Source organism: Eumetopias jubatus, unplaced genomic scaffold (genome assembly GCF_037043125.1).
Source record: "Eumetopias jubatus isolate StellerSeaLion01/CBP00866 unplaced genomic scaffold, mEumJub1_p1.0 scaffold_9, whole genome shotgun sequence".
NCBI classification, from domain to species: Eukaryota; Metazoa; Chordata; class Mammalia; order Carnivora; family Otariidae; genus Eumetopias; species Eumetopias jubatus.
Genome location: NW_028274815.1, coordinates 60,362,461 through 60,377,293, shown reverse-complemented (window position 1 = coordinate 60,377,293; position 14,833 = coordinate 60,362,461). Strand labels below are relative to the sequence as shown.

Sequence of the window (14,833 nt, the reverse complement as noted above, 5' to 3'; positions counted from 1 at the left end):
TGGGACAGCACAAGCGGTGGAAAGGGAAAAGCAGGCTGCCCATCAAGCAGAGAGCCTGATGCAGGGCTTGATCCCAGAAATGTGGCTGGGATCATGACCTGAGCCAAAGGTAGCCACTTAACTGACTGAGCCACCCAGGAGCCCCTTGAATATCTTTCTTTAGTGAAAAAGGAATCTTAAATTCCTTCCCAAAAACACCTTGAAGTCAGATTTGGATTAGGAAAGTCAAAGAGCCAATCAAATTTACTTTAAAAATTCACTGGCAGAAAAAAAAAAATTCACTGGCAGGCACTGGGGGCATTTAATGGACTAGAAAACACTAATCTTAAAAAGACAAAAATCATAGGGGTGGCTTAGTCAGTTAAGCATCTGTCTTCTGCTCAGGTCACGATCCCAGGGTCCTGGGATCAAGTCCCACATCAGGCTTCTAGCTCCGTGGGGAGCCTGCTCCTCCCTCCCTCTCTCCCTGCCTGCCACTCCCCGTGCCTGTGCTCTGTGTCAAGTAAATAAAATCTTAAAAAAAAAAAAAAGACAAAAGTTATACATTCAGAAATTAACACAGAACTGAATCTAGGTCCTTAAAATATATAAATTCAAGGAGAGCTGATAGTCTAAGTGAAGATACACAAATACACATATACACATATCTTTAAATACTTATGTCAGTGACACACTTTATTATATGACAATACATTCTGAAAGTTTAGGTATTTGAATTCTCAATACAGCACTTCTCTCTATATCCCTACCCATAATGCAGGAGGAGAAAGTGTTTTTAAATAAATAAACATGACTTTCAGTTAAGCCCAGCTTGATTCTACACTTAATGTTTATTTCTGGTCTATTTAAAAACCCACTACAAATATCCTAAAAGAAAAAAAGATCTTTACGTTAGGAAAGAGAAAATCGAAGAACAGATAACAAACAGCAACAAATTTTGGATGACAGAAAAGGGAGGAATAGGGGCGCGTGGGTGGCTCAGTCACTGAGCTTCTGCCTTCAGCTTGGGTCATGATCCCAGGGTCCTGGGATGGAGCCCTGCATCAGGCTCCCTGCTTGGCGGGAAGCCTGCTTCTCCCTTTCCCACTCCCCTTGTTTGTGTTCCCTCTCTCGCTGTGTCTCTCTCTGTCAAATAAATAAATACAATCTTAAAAAAAAAAAAAAAGAAAGGAAGGAAGGGAGGAAAAGTAAGTGACTGAGAGCAAACGAAATAAACTTGGAAGGGGCTACGGAAGGATTTATCAACAAAATTATCCACCCTACAGAACACTGAAAAGGCTTGGGAATAGAGAGCATCAGATACATCTAAATGCAGAGATGAAGCATAGGCAGAAAATGGGACTAAATGAAAGGTACAGTTAAAACCTGCAGATTCCAAACCCAGACAGCCATGATACTATTCCTACTTGACCCAGGGAAACAAGAAGAATTTCTGTACATAAAATGAACAAGATAGGGCGCCTGGGTGGCTCAGTTGGTTAAGCGACTTGCCTTCGGCTCAGGTCATGATCCTGGAGTCCCGGGATCGAGTCCCACATCGGGCTCCCTGCTCAGCAGGGAGTCTGCTTCTCCCTCTGACCCTCTTCCCTCTCGTGCTCTCTATCTCTCATTCTCTCTCTCTCAAATAAATAAATAAAATCTTTAAAAAAAAAAAAATGAACAAGATAAACCCAGGAATACCAGATGCTAAAGAAGTCAGGGATAATACAAGAAACAGAAAAGAAAATTAAGTGATACTATGAATGATGAACCTTCCCCATAACCTTCCTTGCCCATCAACCAGACTAAGATAACTCAAGGCCAATGACTTAAAGATATTTCTCTTAGAGAATATGAATACCTAAGAGAAAAGCCCATTTACCCCTGGTAATGAAGCTTGCTCACCATTTTACCATCCTACAGTGTAGACCAACATCTGAGATACCACCACCCACGGAGAACTTCCAATCCATCTTTCAGTGCCCATCTCTTAACCATGAAAATCCTTAACCAATAAGACTTGAAAGAAAAGCTGCATCACCAAAGGCAGATCAAAACAAATGGTAAAAAGAAATTCAGAGAAAGTAGATAAAATGCAGGAAGAAAAAAGGTTTTAATCAGTTTATATTCTCAGAGACAAAAAAGATACTGGATTACTGAAACAAGAACAGAATACCATTAAAAAAATGCATTCAAACTACAAAATACAGCCCTTCGATGTGTACAAATATACATTACATAGCTTTTGCATATATTATCAGTCACAAGTTAATAGCAGTTTGACAGTCGTTAGAACATACAACTCTTGATCTCAGGGTGGGGAGTTCGAGCTCACATGGAGTGTAGAGATTACTTGAATAAATAAAAATAAATAATAAAAAATAAAAGTATACCAATTCATAAAATTCAACAAAAGATCTACAAGGTAAAGGTGAAAAATGTCCTAGAAAGTAGAATAGATAAAAAAAACAATAAGGAGAAAAAGAAAAGTATACCATCAATCAAGGAGATATAGTATTTGACAAATAATCTAAGAAAACAGAGCAGAAAATATCAAAGTGAGGAAATGAAATAAAAAATTTCAGAACTGAAAAGCCCACCAAAACATCTATCATGAAATTACTGAAGTTGGGGGGTGGAATAAACATTCTAAAAGATTTCACAGAGAGTGGAAAGAGTGCCAAGGAAAAGCTCAGGAATAAAAATAGCTAATACTTCTCCAATGCAATATTGGGGGGTGGGGGTGAGCGGCTGGCTGGCTCACTCAGTCTGCACAGCATGCAACTCCTGATCTCAGGGTTGTAAGTTCAAGCCCCACGGTGGGCGCAGAGCTTACTTAAAAAATAATAATAATAAAAATAAGGGGCGCCTGGGTGGTACAGCAGGTTAAGCATCCAGCTATTTTAGCTCAGGACATGATCTCAGAGTCGAAAGATCGAGCCCCACAATGGCCCTATGCTCAGCAGGCAGTCTGCTTTAGATTCACTCTCCCTCTCGCTGAGGGAGCTCATGTGCTCTCTCTCTAAAATAAAAAATAAATAAACCTTAAAATAGATAAATATTTAAAAATTTCAAAGCAATATCAGAAGGTAGAACACAATGGAGCAATACTTTTTAAATTTCTGAAAGAAAATCATTCTCTACCTAGAACTCTGTATCCAAAGTGTTCAATAAGATTAAGGGTAGAATAGAAACTTTTAGGCCTGAAAGCTCTAAAAAAAAAAAAATCTGTCTCCCATGCACCCTTTCTCAGAAAAGATGTCATTCTGACAAAACAAAAATAGTAAACGAATAAAGATGTCAACACGGAATCCAGGAACCTAGAGATCCAAAACAATAGAAAAGCAAAAGAAATTTCAAGGGTGATCTGAAGAGAAGATAGCTATTTAGTAGACCTAATGAGAAACCAACAAGTGGAGTAGGAAGATAAAGGCCAAAGGAGATTCAGGAGAGGGGAAAGGGAAGAAAATAACAGATCACATAATGATGCATAAAAATGTAAAAACTAGTACTAAGAAGGGTTGAAGAGTTTGGAAAGAATTAGTGATTCACATCCCGAAAATTATTTAATAACAAGCCAGTAAACTCTAGGAAACAAAAAGATAGCAAAAGATAAACAAGAATTTATTTCTTGTAAAATATAAAATGAGCCATAGAACCTTTTCTGGCTCACTGCTGTCCAGAATTGTTATTTTTAGAATTACCCTGAGAGAATAGGGAAGTTCTCTCTCTCTAAAGATTACGAATGTAATCTTTATATATCAGAAAAGAAAGCTCACAGAGTTTACTTAAAATTGATGCATGAAGTAAAAGCAGTATAATAACACTATTTCAGAATACGGAGGTTAATATCAAAGCCAACATCTGAAAGAGTTGAAAGCAGAGGGGAGTTGAGGAGATAGGGGACAATGAACTTTATTACAGGCCTTTTTCTGTTTACTTTTTAAACTCTGTACACATTACGTCTATTTATACACTAATCTCAGACATACCCTTCCACTATCTATGCTTATCCTATTTTTTCCTTAGTCCTACCCCTATTATTACCAGCCTGATAAGACTTTCTTACCCAAGTAGAGTTATATGCTGCCTGAGAATGCTTACATTTAAGAATATGCTAGTAGGTTTAGAGAGAACATACCTCATCATAATAAAGGCCTTAATATGAAAACCCACAGCTAACATCATACTCAATGGTGAAAAACTGAGAACTTTTCCCCTAAAGTCAGGAACAAGATAGGGATGTCCACTCTCACCACTTTCATTCAACATAGTAGTAGAAGTCCTAGCCACAGCAGTCAGACAAGAAAAAGGTGGGAAAAAAGTATCCAAATTGGTAGGTAGGAAATAAAATTTTCACTATTTGCAGATGACATGATACTATATATACAGTACGCTAAAGACTCCATGAAAAAAACTAGAACTGAAGAATGAATTAGGTCAAGTCGTAAGATACAAAATCAATGTACAGAAATCCACTGCATTTCTTTACAATAATGAAGTAGCAGAAAGAGAAATTAAGAACAATCTCATTTACGATTGCACCAAAAAATAATACCTAGGAATACACTTAACCCAGGAGGTGAAAGACCTATAGTCTGAAAACTATAACACACTGATGAAAGAAATTTAAGACAACACAAAGAAATGTAAAGACATTCCATGCTCATGGGTTCAAAGAACAAATGTTGTTAAAATGTCCATACTACCCCCAAAGCAATCTACAGATTTAATGCAATCCCTATCCAAATGCCAACACCATTTTTCACAGAACTAGAACAAACAATCCTAAAATTTGTATGGAACCCCAGAAGATCCCGACTAGACAAAGCAGTCTTGAAAAAGAAAAACATATCTAGAGATATCACAATTCTAGACTTCAAGTTGTATTACAAAGCAGTAGTAATCAAAACAGTAAAGTACTAGCACAAAAACAAACACATAAACCAATGGAATAGAACAGAAAGCCCAGAAATAAACCCATGATTACACAGCCAATTAATCTTCCACAAAGAAGGAATGAAGAAGGAAAAAGACAGTCTTTTCAACAAATGGTGTTGGAAAACTGGACAGCAGCATGCAAAAGAATACTGGACCACTTTCTTACAGCATACACAAAATTAAACTCAAAACGATTAAAGACCTAAATGTGAGACCGGAAACTATAAAAAATCCTAGGAATACACTTAACCAAGGAGATGAAAGACCTATACTCTGAAAACTACAAAACGCTGATGAAAGAAATTCAAGACAATGCAAAGAAACAGAAAGACATTCTACGCTCATGGGTTTGAAGAACAAATATTGTTAAAACGTCCATACTACCCAGAGCAATCTACAGATTTAATGCAATCCCGATGCAAATACTAACAGCATTTTTCACAGAACTAGAACAATCAATCCTAAAATTTGTATGGAACCACAGAAGACCTCGAATAGCCAAAGCGATCTTGAAAACTGGACAGCTGCATGCAAAACAATGAAACTGGACTACTCTCCTACACCATACACAAAAATAAACTCAAAGCGGAGTAAAGACCTAAATGTAAGACCTGAAACCATAAAAATCCTAGAAGAGAGCACAGGCAGTAATTTCTCTGACATCAGCCATAGCAACATTTTTCTTTTCTTTTTTTTTTTAAAGATTTTATTTATTTATTTGAGAGAGAGAATGAGATAGAGAGAGAGAGAGAGAGCACGAGGGGGGGGAGGGTCAGAGGGAGAAGCAGACTCCCCGCCGAGCAGGGAGCCCGATGCAGGACTCGATCCCAGGACTCCAGGATCATGACCTGAGCCGAAGGCAGTCGCTTAACCAACTGAGCCACCCAGGCGCCCCCATAGCAACATTTTTCTAGTTGTATCTTCTGAGGCAAAGGAAACCAAAGCATAAATAAACTATTAGGACTACACCAAAATAGAAAGTCTCTGCACAGCAAGGGAAATAACCAACAAAACTAAAAAAGGCAACCTACTGAATGGGAGAAGATGCTTGCAAATGACATATCTGATAAAGGGTTAGAATCCAAAATATATAAAGAACTTACACAATTCAACACACATACACAAAAAAATAATCCAATTAGGGGTGCCTGGGTGGCTCGGACAGTTAAGGGTCATGATCCCAGGGTCCTGGGATCAAGCCCCACGTCGGGCTCCCTGCTCAGCAGGGAATCTGCTTCTCCCTCTCCCTCTGCCTCTCCCCCTGGCTCATGCTCTCTCCCCCTCTCCCTCTCTCTCTCCTGCTCATGCTTTCTCTCTGTGTCTCAAAGGAATACATAAAACAATCTTTAAAAAAAATCCAATTAAAAATGTGCAGAAGATATGAACAGACATTTCTCCATAGAAGACATACAGATGGCCAACACATGAAAAGGTGCTCAACATCACTCATCATCAAGGAAATGCAAAGCAAAACCACAATGAGCTATCACTTCACACCTATTAGAATGGCCAAAATCAAAAACACAAGAAACAACAATTGTTGGCGAGAATGTGGAAAAAAAGAAACCTTCTTGCACTGTTGGTGGGAATAGAAACTGGCACAGCCACTGTGGAAAACATTACGGAGCTTCCTGAAATAATTAAAAATAGAACTACCCTATGATACAGTAACCGCATTACTGCACATTTACCCTAAGAATACAAAAACACAAATTCAGAAGGATATACGCACCCCTATGTTTATTGCAGCATTATTTACAACAGCCAAGCTATGGAATCAGCTCAAGTGTACATTGACATATGAATGGATAAAGATGTACCATATTTATACACACACACACACACACACACACACACACACACACACACACACACACACACACACACTAGGATATTACTCAGCCATAAGAAAAAGGATCAAGATGGAGCTAGAGGGTACTATGCTAAGGGAAATATGTCAGTGAGAAAAAGACAAATAGAGGACGCCTGGGTGGCTCAGTTAAGTGTCTGCTTTCGGCTCAGGTCATGATCCCAGGGTCCTGGGATCGAGTCCCGCATCGGGTTCCTTGCTCGGCAGGGAGCGTGCTTCTCCCTCTACCTGCTCTGCCTGCCACTCCCCCAGCTTGTGCTCTCTCTAATAAAAAATTTAAAAAAAAAATTTAAAGAAAAAGACAAATACGGTATGATTTCACTCATATGTAGAATTTAAGAAACAAAACAGATGAACATAGGGGAAGAGAAGGAAAAATAAAGTAAGATGAAAGTAGAGAGGAGACAAACCATAAGAGATGCTCAACTCTAGGAAACAAAGCAATGACTGCTGGAGGGAAGGTAGATGAGGGTAAGGGGTAATTGGGCAACGGGAATTAAGGAGGACACTGGATATAATGAGCACTGGGTGTTACATGCAACCAATGAATCACTAAATTCTACCCTGGTAACTAATATTGCAGTTTATGTTAATTAAATTGAATTTAAATAAAGAATAAAAAAAAAATGAAACATGCCATTTGTAAGAACATGGATGGATCCAGAGAGGATAATGCTAAGCGAAATAAGTCAGTAAGAGAACGACTAATACCATATGATCTCACTCATATGTGGAATTTAAGAAACAAAAGGAACAAAAAAAGGGGGAAAAAAAGAAAACCAAAAAACAGGTTCTTAACTATAAAGAACTGACGGTTATCATAGGGGACATGGGTGGAGGGATGGATGAAAAAGGTGAAGGGATTAAGAGTGTACTCATCTTAATGAGCACTAATATACAGAAATGTTGAATTACTATATTGTACACCTGAAATTAATTTAATACTGTATATTAACCATATTGAAATTAAATAATTGAAAACAATTTAAAAAAAGAACATAATATGATAAAATTTCTAAATGCCTAGCATAAAATACATAGCTTCAATTAATAAAAAAAATTTTAACTCAACATTCATGAGGAATCTACATGCCAAAATTAAATTATTTTTTAACTTTGATTCTATAATTCCATCTAACAACACATATTCCAATGGATCTAACATTTTCTCTGGCCTGGTACTGTGGAACACTTGAAAGAACTGTTAATCCACGGTATCTAACCTTAGCAAAGTTTTTATTTATGAACTAATTCATGAAAAGCACTACTTTAAAGAGTGGTCAATATCAATACCCCACTGAATTTATCAACATCCCCAAATTTCTTAATGCCAAAATAAGAGGCAGAGCCTTAGAGAGTATAGAACATAATCTATTTGAAAGCAACAGCTACTAAAACTGTTCATAAAATAAAGTTTACTGAGGCACCTGGCTGTCTCAGTGAATGAAGTATGTTATTCTTTTGATCTTGGGATCATGAGTTCAAGTCCCACACTGGATGTAGAGTTAAAAAAAAATAAATGCTTCCCAAAACAATGAAAAAACAAAAGCAACAGCCTTGAACACAAATGACAGGTATGAAAGATATAATTTCTAGCCTGAAAATACAAAAAGCTGACAGAAACTCACCCTTGCTGTCACCCAGAATTCTTTTAGAAGACTAATCATGAAATAAAATTAAAAAGTATGAATAAAATTTAAAAATGCCCGGTAAGGAAGGTGGAATTTACAACACGGAAACCTAAGCCTGTTTTGTCATAACTTTTAACAAGTCCAAAAAAAAAAAAGCAACATTATTCAATGCTTTTATCATCCATGTTACTTGCAGACCTTCATATGCTCTTTTATTAACTTGTATTCTTTAATTTATTCTCTTAATCTTCTCTCTCCACTTTGAATCTTCCTCCCATTCCAGTCCCAATTGCAATATTAATAAAATAATGACAATCTTTTAAACAAATATAACGTTCCTGATCTTACAGAAAAATGGCAGCTGTATGACTATTATACAGCAATTAAAAATGATATCTGATGACATGAAGAGATTAATTATACTTGACTGTGTATGAAAAATCAGATTATAAAACATAAATGTAGTAAAAGACCACATTTTTCCAAAATTTTAAACTGTATGACTCACAAGCTCATGGCAAGGCTATACAAAAAAAATTACCAGTTGTTACTCTGGGTGGTAGCATGCTTTTCTTTTTCTTTTTTAAACTTTGATTCTCTTTATTTCCTCAAAGATTTTTATAATGAGTGCATACTTAAATAGGAGGAAAATAATACTAATACAGTGTAATGCTTAAAAAATTAAATTCTTATCAATATACTATTTTTAAGTGAATATGCTCCTTTACCTATTTTCTAGTCAATATATTAGAATAATGATTCTTGACCACTGATAATCTAATGAAAATTATTAACACTTTTCTCCCAGAAAACCTTTAAGAACATTTTGTATGAAATGTCATGGGTTCATCAGTGTACTAAGATACATTTATGGACTTCCATGGTCATGGGACCCCAAGTTAACAACCTCTTTTAAAGATTAACTGTGCCTTATTAGTTGCTATTTATCACCTACAAGAACTACCATCTTAATCTAAGCAACAGTATTTTCTGATGCCCAAGAAAGAAACAGGGGAGGTGGTCAGAGATGAGGGGGAAGGGAGAACAGACCAAAAAAAATTAAGATTTTTGTTTATTTATTTGACAGAGAGAGAGAGAGAGAGAGCGCGCGCACATAATCGGGGAGAGGCAGGCAGAGGGAGAGGGAGAAGCAGACTCCCCGAGGAGCAGGGAGTCTGATGCAGAACTTGATCCCAGGATCCTGTGATTATGACCTGAGCTGAAGGCAGACAATTAACCAACTGAGCTACCCAGGCACCCGTAGACAAAAATTTTTTTATCACAAAACACTGTGATCCACCTGGATATTTTATTGTCACTTGTCTTGTCTTCAGCATGAACAATGAAGAGTGTAACATTCTAGTTTTGGGCACTTTTTTACTACCAGCTAAAAATTGCTCAAACTTACTGACATGTGAATAAAATGATAAAGGTTACAAATTGTTTTTTAGTTCAGTTTTTCACACTTTATTTATACAACCTTCAACATGTATATCATTTTCTAAAATAAATTTTAACAATTTTAATTCAAACAGGTGTTTATTAAGATCTTCTGTCAGGTACTATGCTAAGCACCTGGTCTCTTCACAACCTAAAATAGTAGTAACATTATTATTCTCATTTCACAAATGAAGTAAGAACTTACAAGCTAACTAGTTTGTCCTAATCATCTAAAAAACAGGTGATGAAGCAGGACTCAAAGCCACATTAATCTGGCTCGACAGCCACATTCTTAACCACGATACTCTATAGAAACAGTAGATAAAAGAGGATCTCTGTAGTTTGGGGGCAAACATTCTTTGACATTCTAATGAAACCTACAAATTATGCCTAAACTGTACACATCAGTATTTACTCTGTAATTTCATTCCCATCCAGGTTAAAAATTCCTGATACAAGGATTAAGAGTATGTATCAATGATAAAAGAGGATTAGGAACGGGAACATGTAACCCCCACCCAGCACCACCAATAACTAGGGGGTGAGATGTTAAAAAAATTGCATTTCTCTGGATTTCATTTTATTCAGTGGCATAACATGTTGCTATCTAGCTGCAGTTACAATAAATAAATCCAAAATTATTACTCAAATGCAACATTTCTCAACAAATCCTTTGGATATTGATGTTATTTTTAAATCATTAACGTTGGTATTATGAAATATACAATCACCTACTCTACCCATAATGAAAAGAGGAACAGCAACCATTCCTAAACTTAGCTAAAAGTAATTCAGCTGGTTGAGACTCAGAAAAGAGATGCCAATAATGATGGCAAGTAAAAAAATCTACAATCTTTTGTAGAACAAATATGTGTACCAACTTTATTGACAAAGATGGAAAAAACAGAGGAAAAAGGGATATCACTGTAGAACAAATGAGATTTGAAGATAAACTCTATGATCAGCTAGAGTGCGGGCTCACGACATTTATTTATATTAGCTGCACTTAACATGTTCCCTAATCATTGCACACAAACCTTCATTCTTTTTTCACCCACAAAAATTTTAGAAGACTAATAAACAAGATAGGTACACAAGCAAAAAAGAATCTTTAGCTATGACCAGCTAAAATCATTTTAAGGGAACAGGAACTTGCAAATTCTTGTTACAAATTCGGATTATATTAATTATTGTGTTCCCTGAAGTTGTATTCTTTATATTCTCAATGTATGTATTTCTTAAAAATTGGTCTAATATACCTATATATTATGCGAATGTAATAACAAGTGGCTTCCAGAAGGGTCAAAGTGTCCATTACCACAATACTGATTTTTTTAATGGATTAAGTTTGTTAAAGGTCTCTAGCTATGCCATTAAAAATTCTTTAATCTCTCAAAATAATTATTTTTAGAATTTCATTCACTCGAGGCGCCTGGGTGGCTCAGTTGGTTAAGCGTCTGCCTTCAACTCAGGTGATGATCCCAGCACGCTGGGATCTGGCCCCACGTCAGGCTCCCTGCTCAGCGGGAAGCCTGCTTCTCCCTCTCCCACTCCCCCTGTTTCTGTTCTCTCTCTCGCTGTGTCTCTCTCTGTCAAATAAATAAACCTTTAAAAAAGAAAAAAAAAATTTCATTCACTCTCCTATTTCTAAATAATAAAAGAATTAAAGAAACTATTATTCTGTTTTAAAAAACAAAACCATGAGTGGCCTCATGATTAAGAAGGGAAGAAGATTTAATAAATATCGATAAACTGTCATTCATTAACTATAGTTATACAACCCAACACTCTAAAAGGGAAATTTCATGACAAACAATGCCAATAAAAAGTACAACTCACAAAGTTAGTCTTTAAAGTACTTAAAGATGCATACCTCTGTGTCCAGGAATTGATATAAGCAAATATTTTGAGAGTATGTTCCTTTCTGAGCTGCAGTCCATCACCACCTTCTATATCTGATACTGAAATAAAGTAGAAAAAAACACTTTTTAATATGAGGAATAAGTAATGCTAAACCAGTATTAAAGCCAATACTTTAAAAAAAAAAAGGTTTAGACTAAACGCAAATATTTCAGATTTTTTTTTTTAACAGATGTATTGGGGGAGCAAGAGATAAGACACTTTGCCAGTTATTCTAGTGTTGTCTCTCTACTTCAAATCCCCCCTTCTGTTCTCTGCTTTGTGAGGCTGGGACTGGAACTCTGCAAAGTTCATTTTTCATTTCCAGCTGGCTTCCTGTTAAGATCCTCCTCCACTGCCTACATGGCACTAGAGGACGAGAAGGCAGGAGGAGACCAAAGTGTTCACTTTCTATGTATGAAAGCATCACTCGGCAGCGGCCCAGATTCCAAGTGGCAGCATCCAAAAACCAATCTCATGGTACTCCTCTCAGAGTTACCAGCAATAGCCAGACAGCATCCCTTCCATTAAGTCCTAGCTTCCTTTACAGGGCCCACCCCCAAGTGATTCTAACTGATTCTTAGATTCTGACAACTCTCCTTCGTTTCCCCAGCCTTCGGGGAAACTGGCTGCTTCCTCAGTTATTATAAATGTCATCATCATCTCTGGGTGTCATCCAGGTTCCGTTTGTTCTTTACCTCTAACATCTGTGTAAGTACTTCCCTTTAATAAATTCCCTTTCAACTCCCTGACTGAAGCTTGACTGACATACTGGCATTTCATATACAGTCTGTACAACTAGGAAAGGAATCTTTAAATTTTTTAGTTATGTTAATCACCATACATTACATCATTAGTTTGTGATGTAGTGTTCCATGATTCATTGTTTGTGCATAACACCAAGTGCTCCACGCAGAACGTGCCCCCTTTAATACGCATCACCAGGCTTACCCATTCCTCCACTCCCCTCCCCTCTAGAACCCTGTTTGTTTCTCAGAGTCCATCATCTCTCATGGTTCAACTCCCCCTCCGATTTATCCCCTTCATTCTTCCCCTCCTGCTATCTTTTTTTTTTCTTAACATATATTGCATTATTTGTTTCAGAGGTACAGATCTGTGATTCAACAGTCTTGCACAACTCACAGTGCTCACCATAGCACATACCCTCCCCAATGACTATCACCCAGGACCCCATCCCTCCTACCCCACCCCCACTCCAGCAACCCTGTTTGTTTCCTGAGATTAAGAATTACTCTTATCAGTGAGGTCATATGATACATGTCTTTCTCTGATTGACTTATTTCGCTCAGCATAATACTCTCCAGTTCCATCCACGTTGTTGCAAATGGCAAGATCTCATTCCTTTTGATGGCTGCATAATATTCCATTATATATATATTTATATATATATATATATATACATACATACACACACACACACACACACACACACACGTTCTTTATCCATTCATCTGTCGATGGACATCTTGGCTCTTTCCACAGTGTGGCTATTGTGGACATTGCTGCTATAAACACTGGGGTGCACGTACCCCTTCGGATCCCTACATTTGTATCTTTGGGGTAAATATCCAGGAGTGCAATTGCTGGATCGCATGGTAGCTCTAGTTTCAACGTTTTGAGGAGCCTCCATACTGTTTTCCAGAGTGGCTGCACCAGCTTGCATTCCCACCAACAGTGTAGGACGGTTCCCCTTTCTCCGCATCCCCGTCAACATGTCATTTCCTGACTTGTTAATTTTAGCCATTCTGACTAGTGTGAGGTGGTATCTCATTGAGGTTTGATTTGGATTTCCCTGATGCCGAGCGATGTTGAGCACTTTTTCATGTGTCTGTTGGCCATTTGGATGTCTTCTCTGGAAAAATGTCTGTTTATGTCTTCTGCCCATTTCTTGATTGGATCATTTGTTCTTTGGATGTTGAGTTTGAGAAGTTCTTTATAGAGTTTGGATACCAGCCCTTTATCTGATATGTCATTTGCAAATATCTTCTCCCATTCTGTCGGTTGTCTTTTGGTTTTGTGGACTGTTTCTTTTGCTGTGCAAAAGCTTTTTATCTTGATGAAATCCCACTAGTTCATTTTTGCCCTCGCTTCCCTTGCTTTGGCGATGTTTCTAGGAAGAAGTTGCTGCGGCTGAGGTCGAAGAGGTTGCTGCCTGTGTTCTCCTTTAGGATTTTGATGGACTCCTGTCTCACATTGAGGTCTTTCAACCATTTTGAGTCTATTTTTGTGTGTGGTGTAAGGAAATGGTCCAATTTTATTCTTCTGCATGTGGCTGTCCAATTTTCCCAACACCATTTGCTGAAGAGACTGTCTTTTTCCATTGGACATTCTTTCCTGCTTTGTCAAAGATTAGTTGACCATAGAGTTGAGGGTCCATTTCTGGGCTCTCTATTCTGTTCCACTGATCTACGTGTCTGTTTTTGTGCCAGTACCATACTGTCTTGATGATGACAGCTTTGTAATAGAGCTTGAAGTCCGGAATTGTGATGCCGCCAGCTTTGCTTTTCTTTTTCACCATTCCTCTGGCTATTCAGGATCTTTTCTGGTTCCATACAAATTTTAGGATTATTTGTTCCATTTCCTTGAAAAAAGTGGATGGTATTTTGATGGGGATTGCATTGAATCTGTAGATTCCTCTAGGTAGCATTGACATCTTCACAATATTTGTTCTTCCAATCCATGAGCATGGAACGTTTTTCCATTTCTTTGTGTCTTCCTCAGTTTCTTTCATGAGTATTTTATAATTTTCTGAGTACAGATCCTTTGCCTCTTTGGTTAGATTTAGTCTTAGGTATCTTACGGTTTTGGGTGCAATTGTAAATGGGATCGACTCCTTAATTTGTCTTCTCTTCTGTCTTGTTGTTGGTGTATAGGAATGCCACTGATTTCTGTGCACTGATTTTATATCCTGCCACGTTACTGAATTCCTGTATGAGTTCTAGCAGTTCTGGGGTGGAGTCTTTCGGGTTTTCCACATAAAATATACATCATCGTGAGAGTTTGACTTCTTCTTTGCCGATTCAGATGCCTTTGATTTCTTTTTGTTGTCTTA

General features: G+C 37.4%; 1 protein-coding gene across 4 annotated transcripts in view; it reads right to left on the bottom strand.

The window, feature by feature from the left end:
- The window catches only part of USP34 (ubiquitin specific peptidase 34), a 264,454-nt gene that overhangs the window by 196,533 nt on the left and 53,088 nt on the right, over nucleotides 1–14,833 (bottom strand). For all 4 annotated transcript variants that reach the window (XM_028089697.2, XM_028089696.2, XM_088026523.1 and 1 more), the window contains exon 2: nucleotides 11,735–11,822. In XM_028089697.2, coding sequence (XP_027945498.1) covers nucleotides 11,735–11,822 — 88 coding nt within the window. The remainder of the gene's footprint in view (nucleotides 1–11,734; nucleotides 11,823–14,833) is intronic.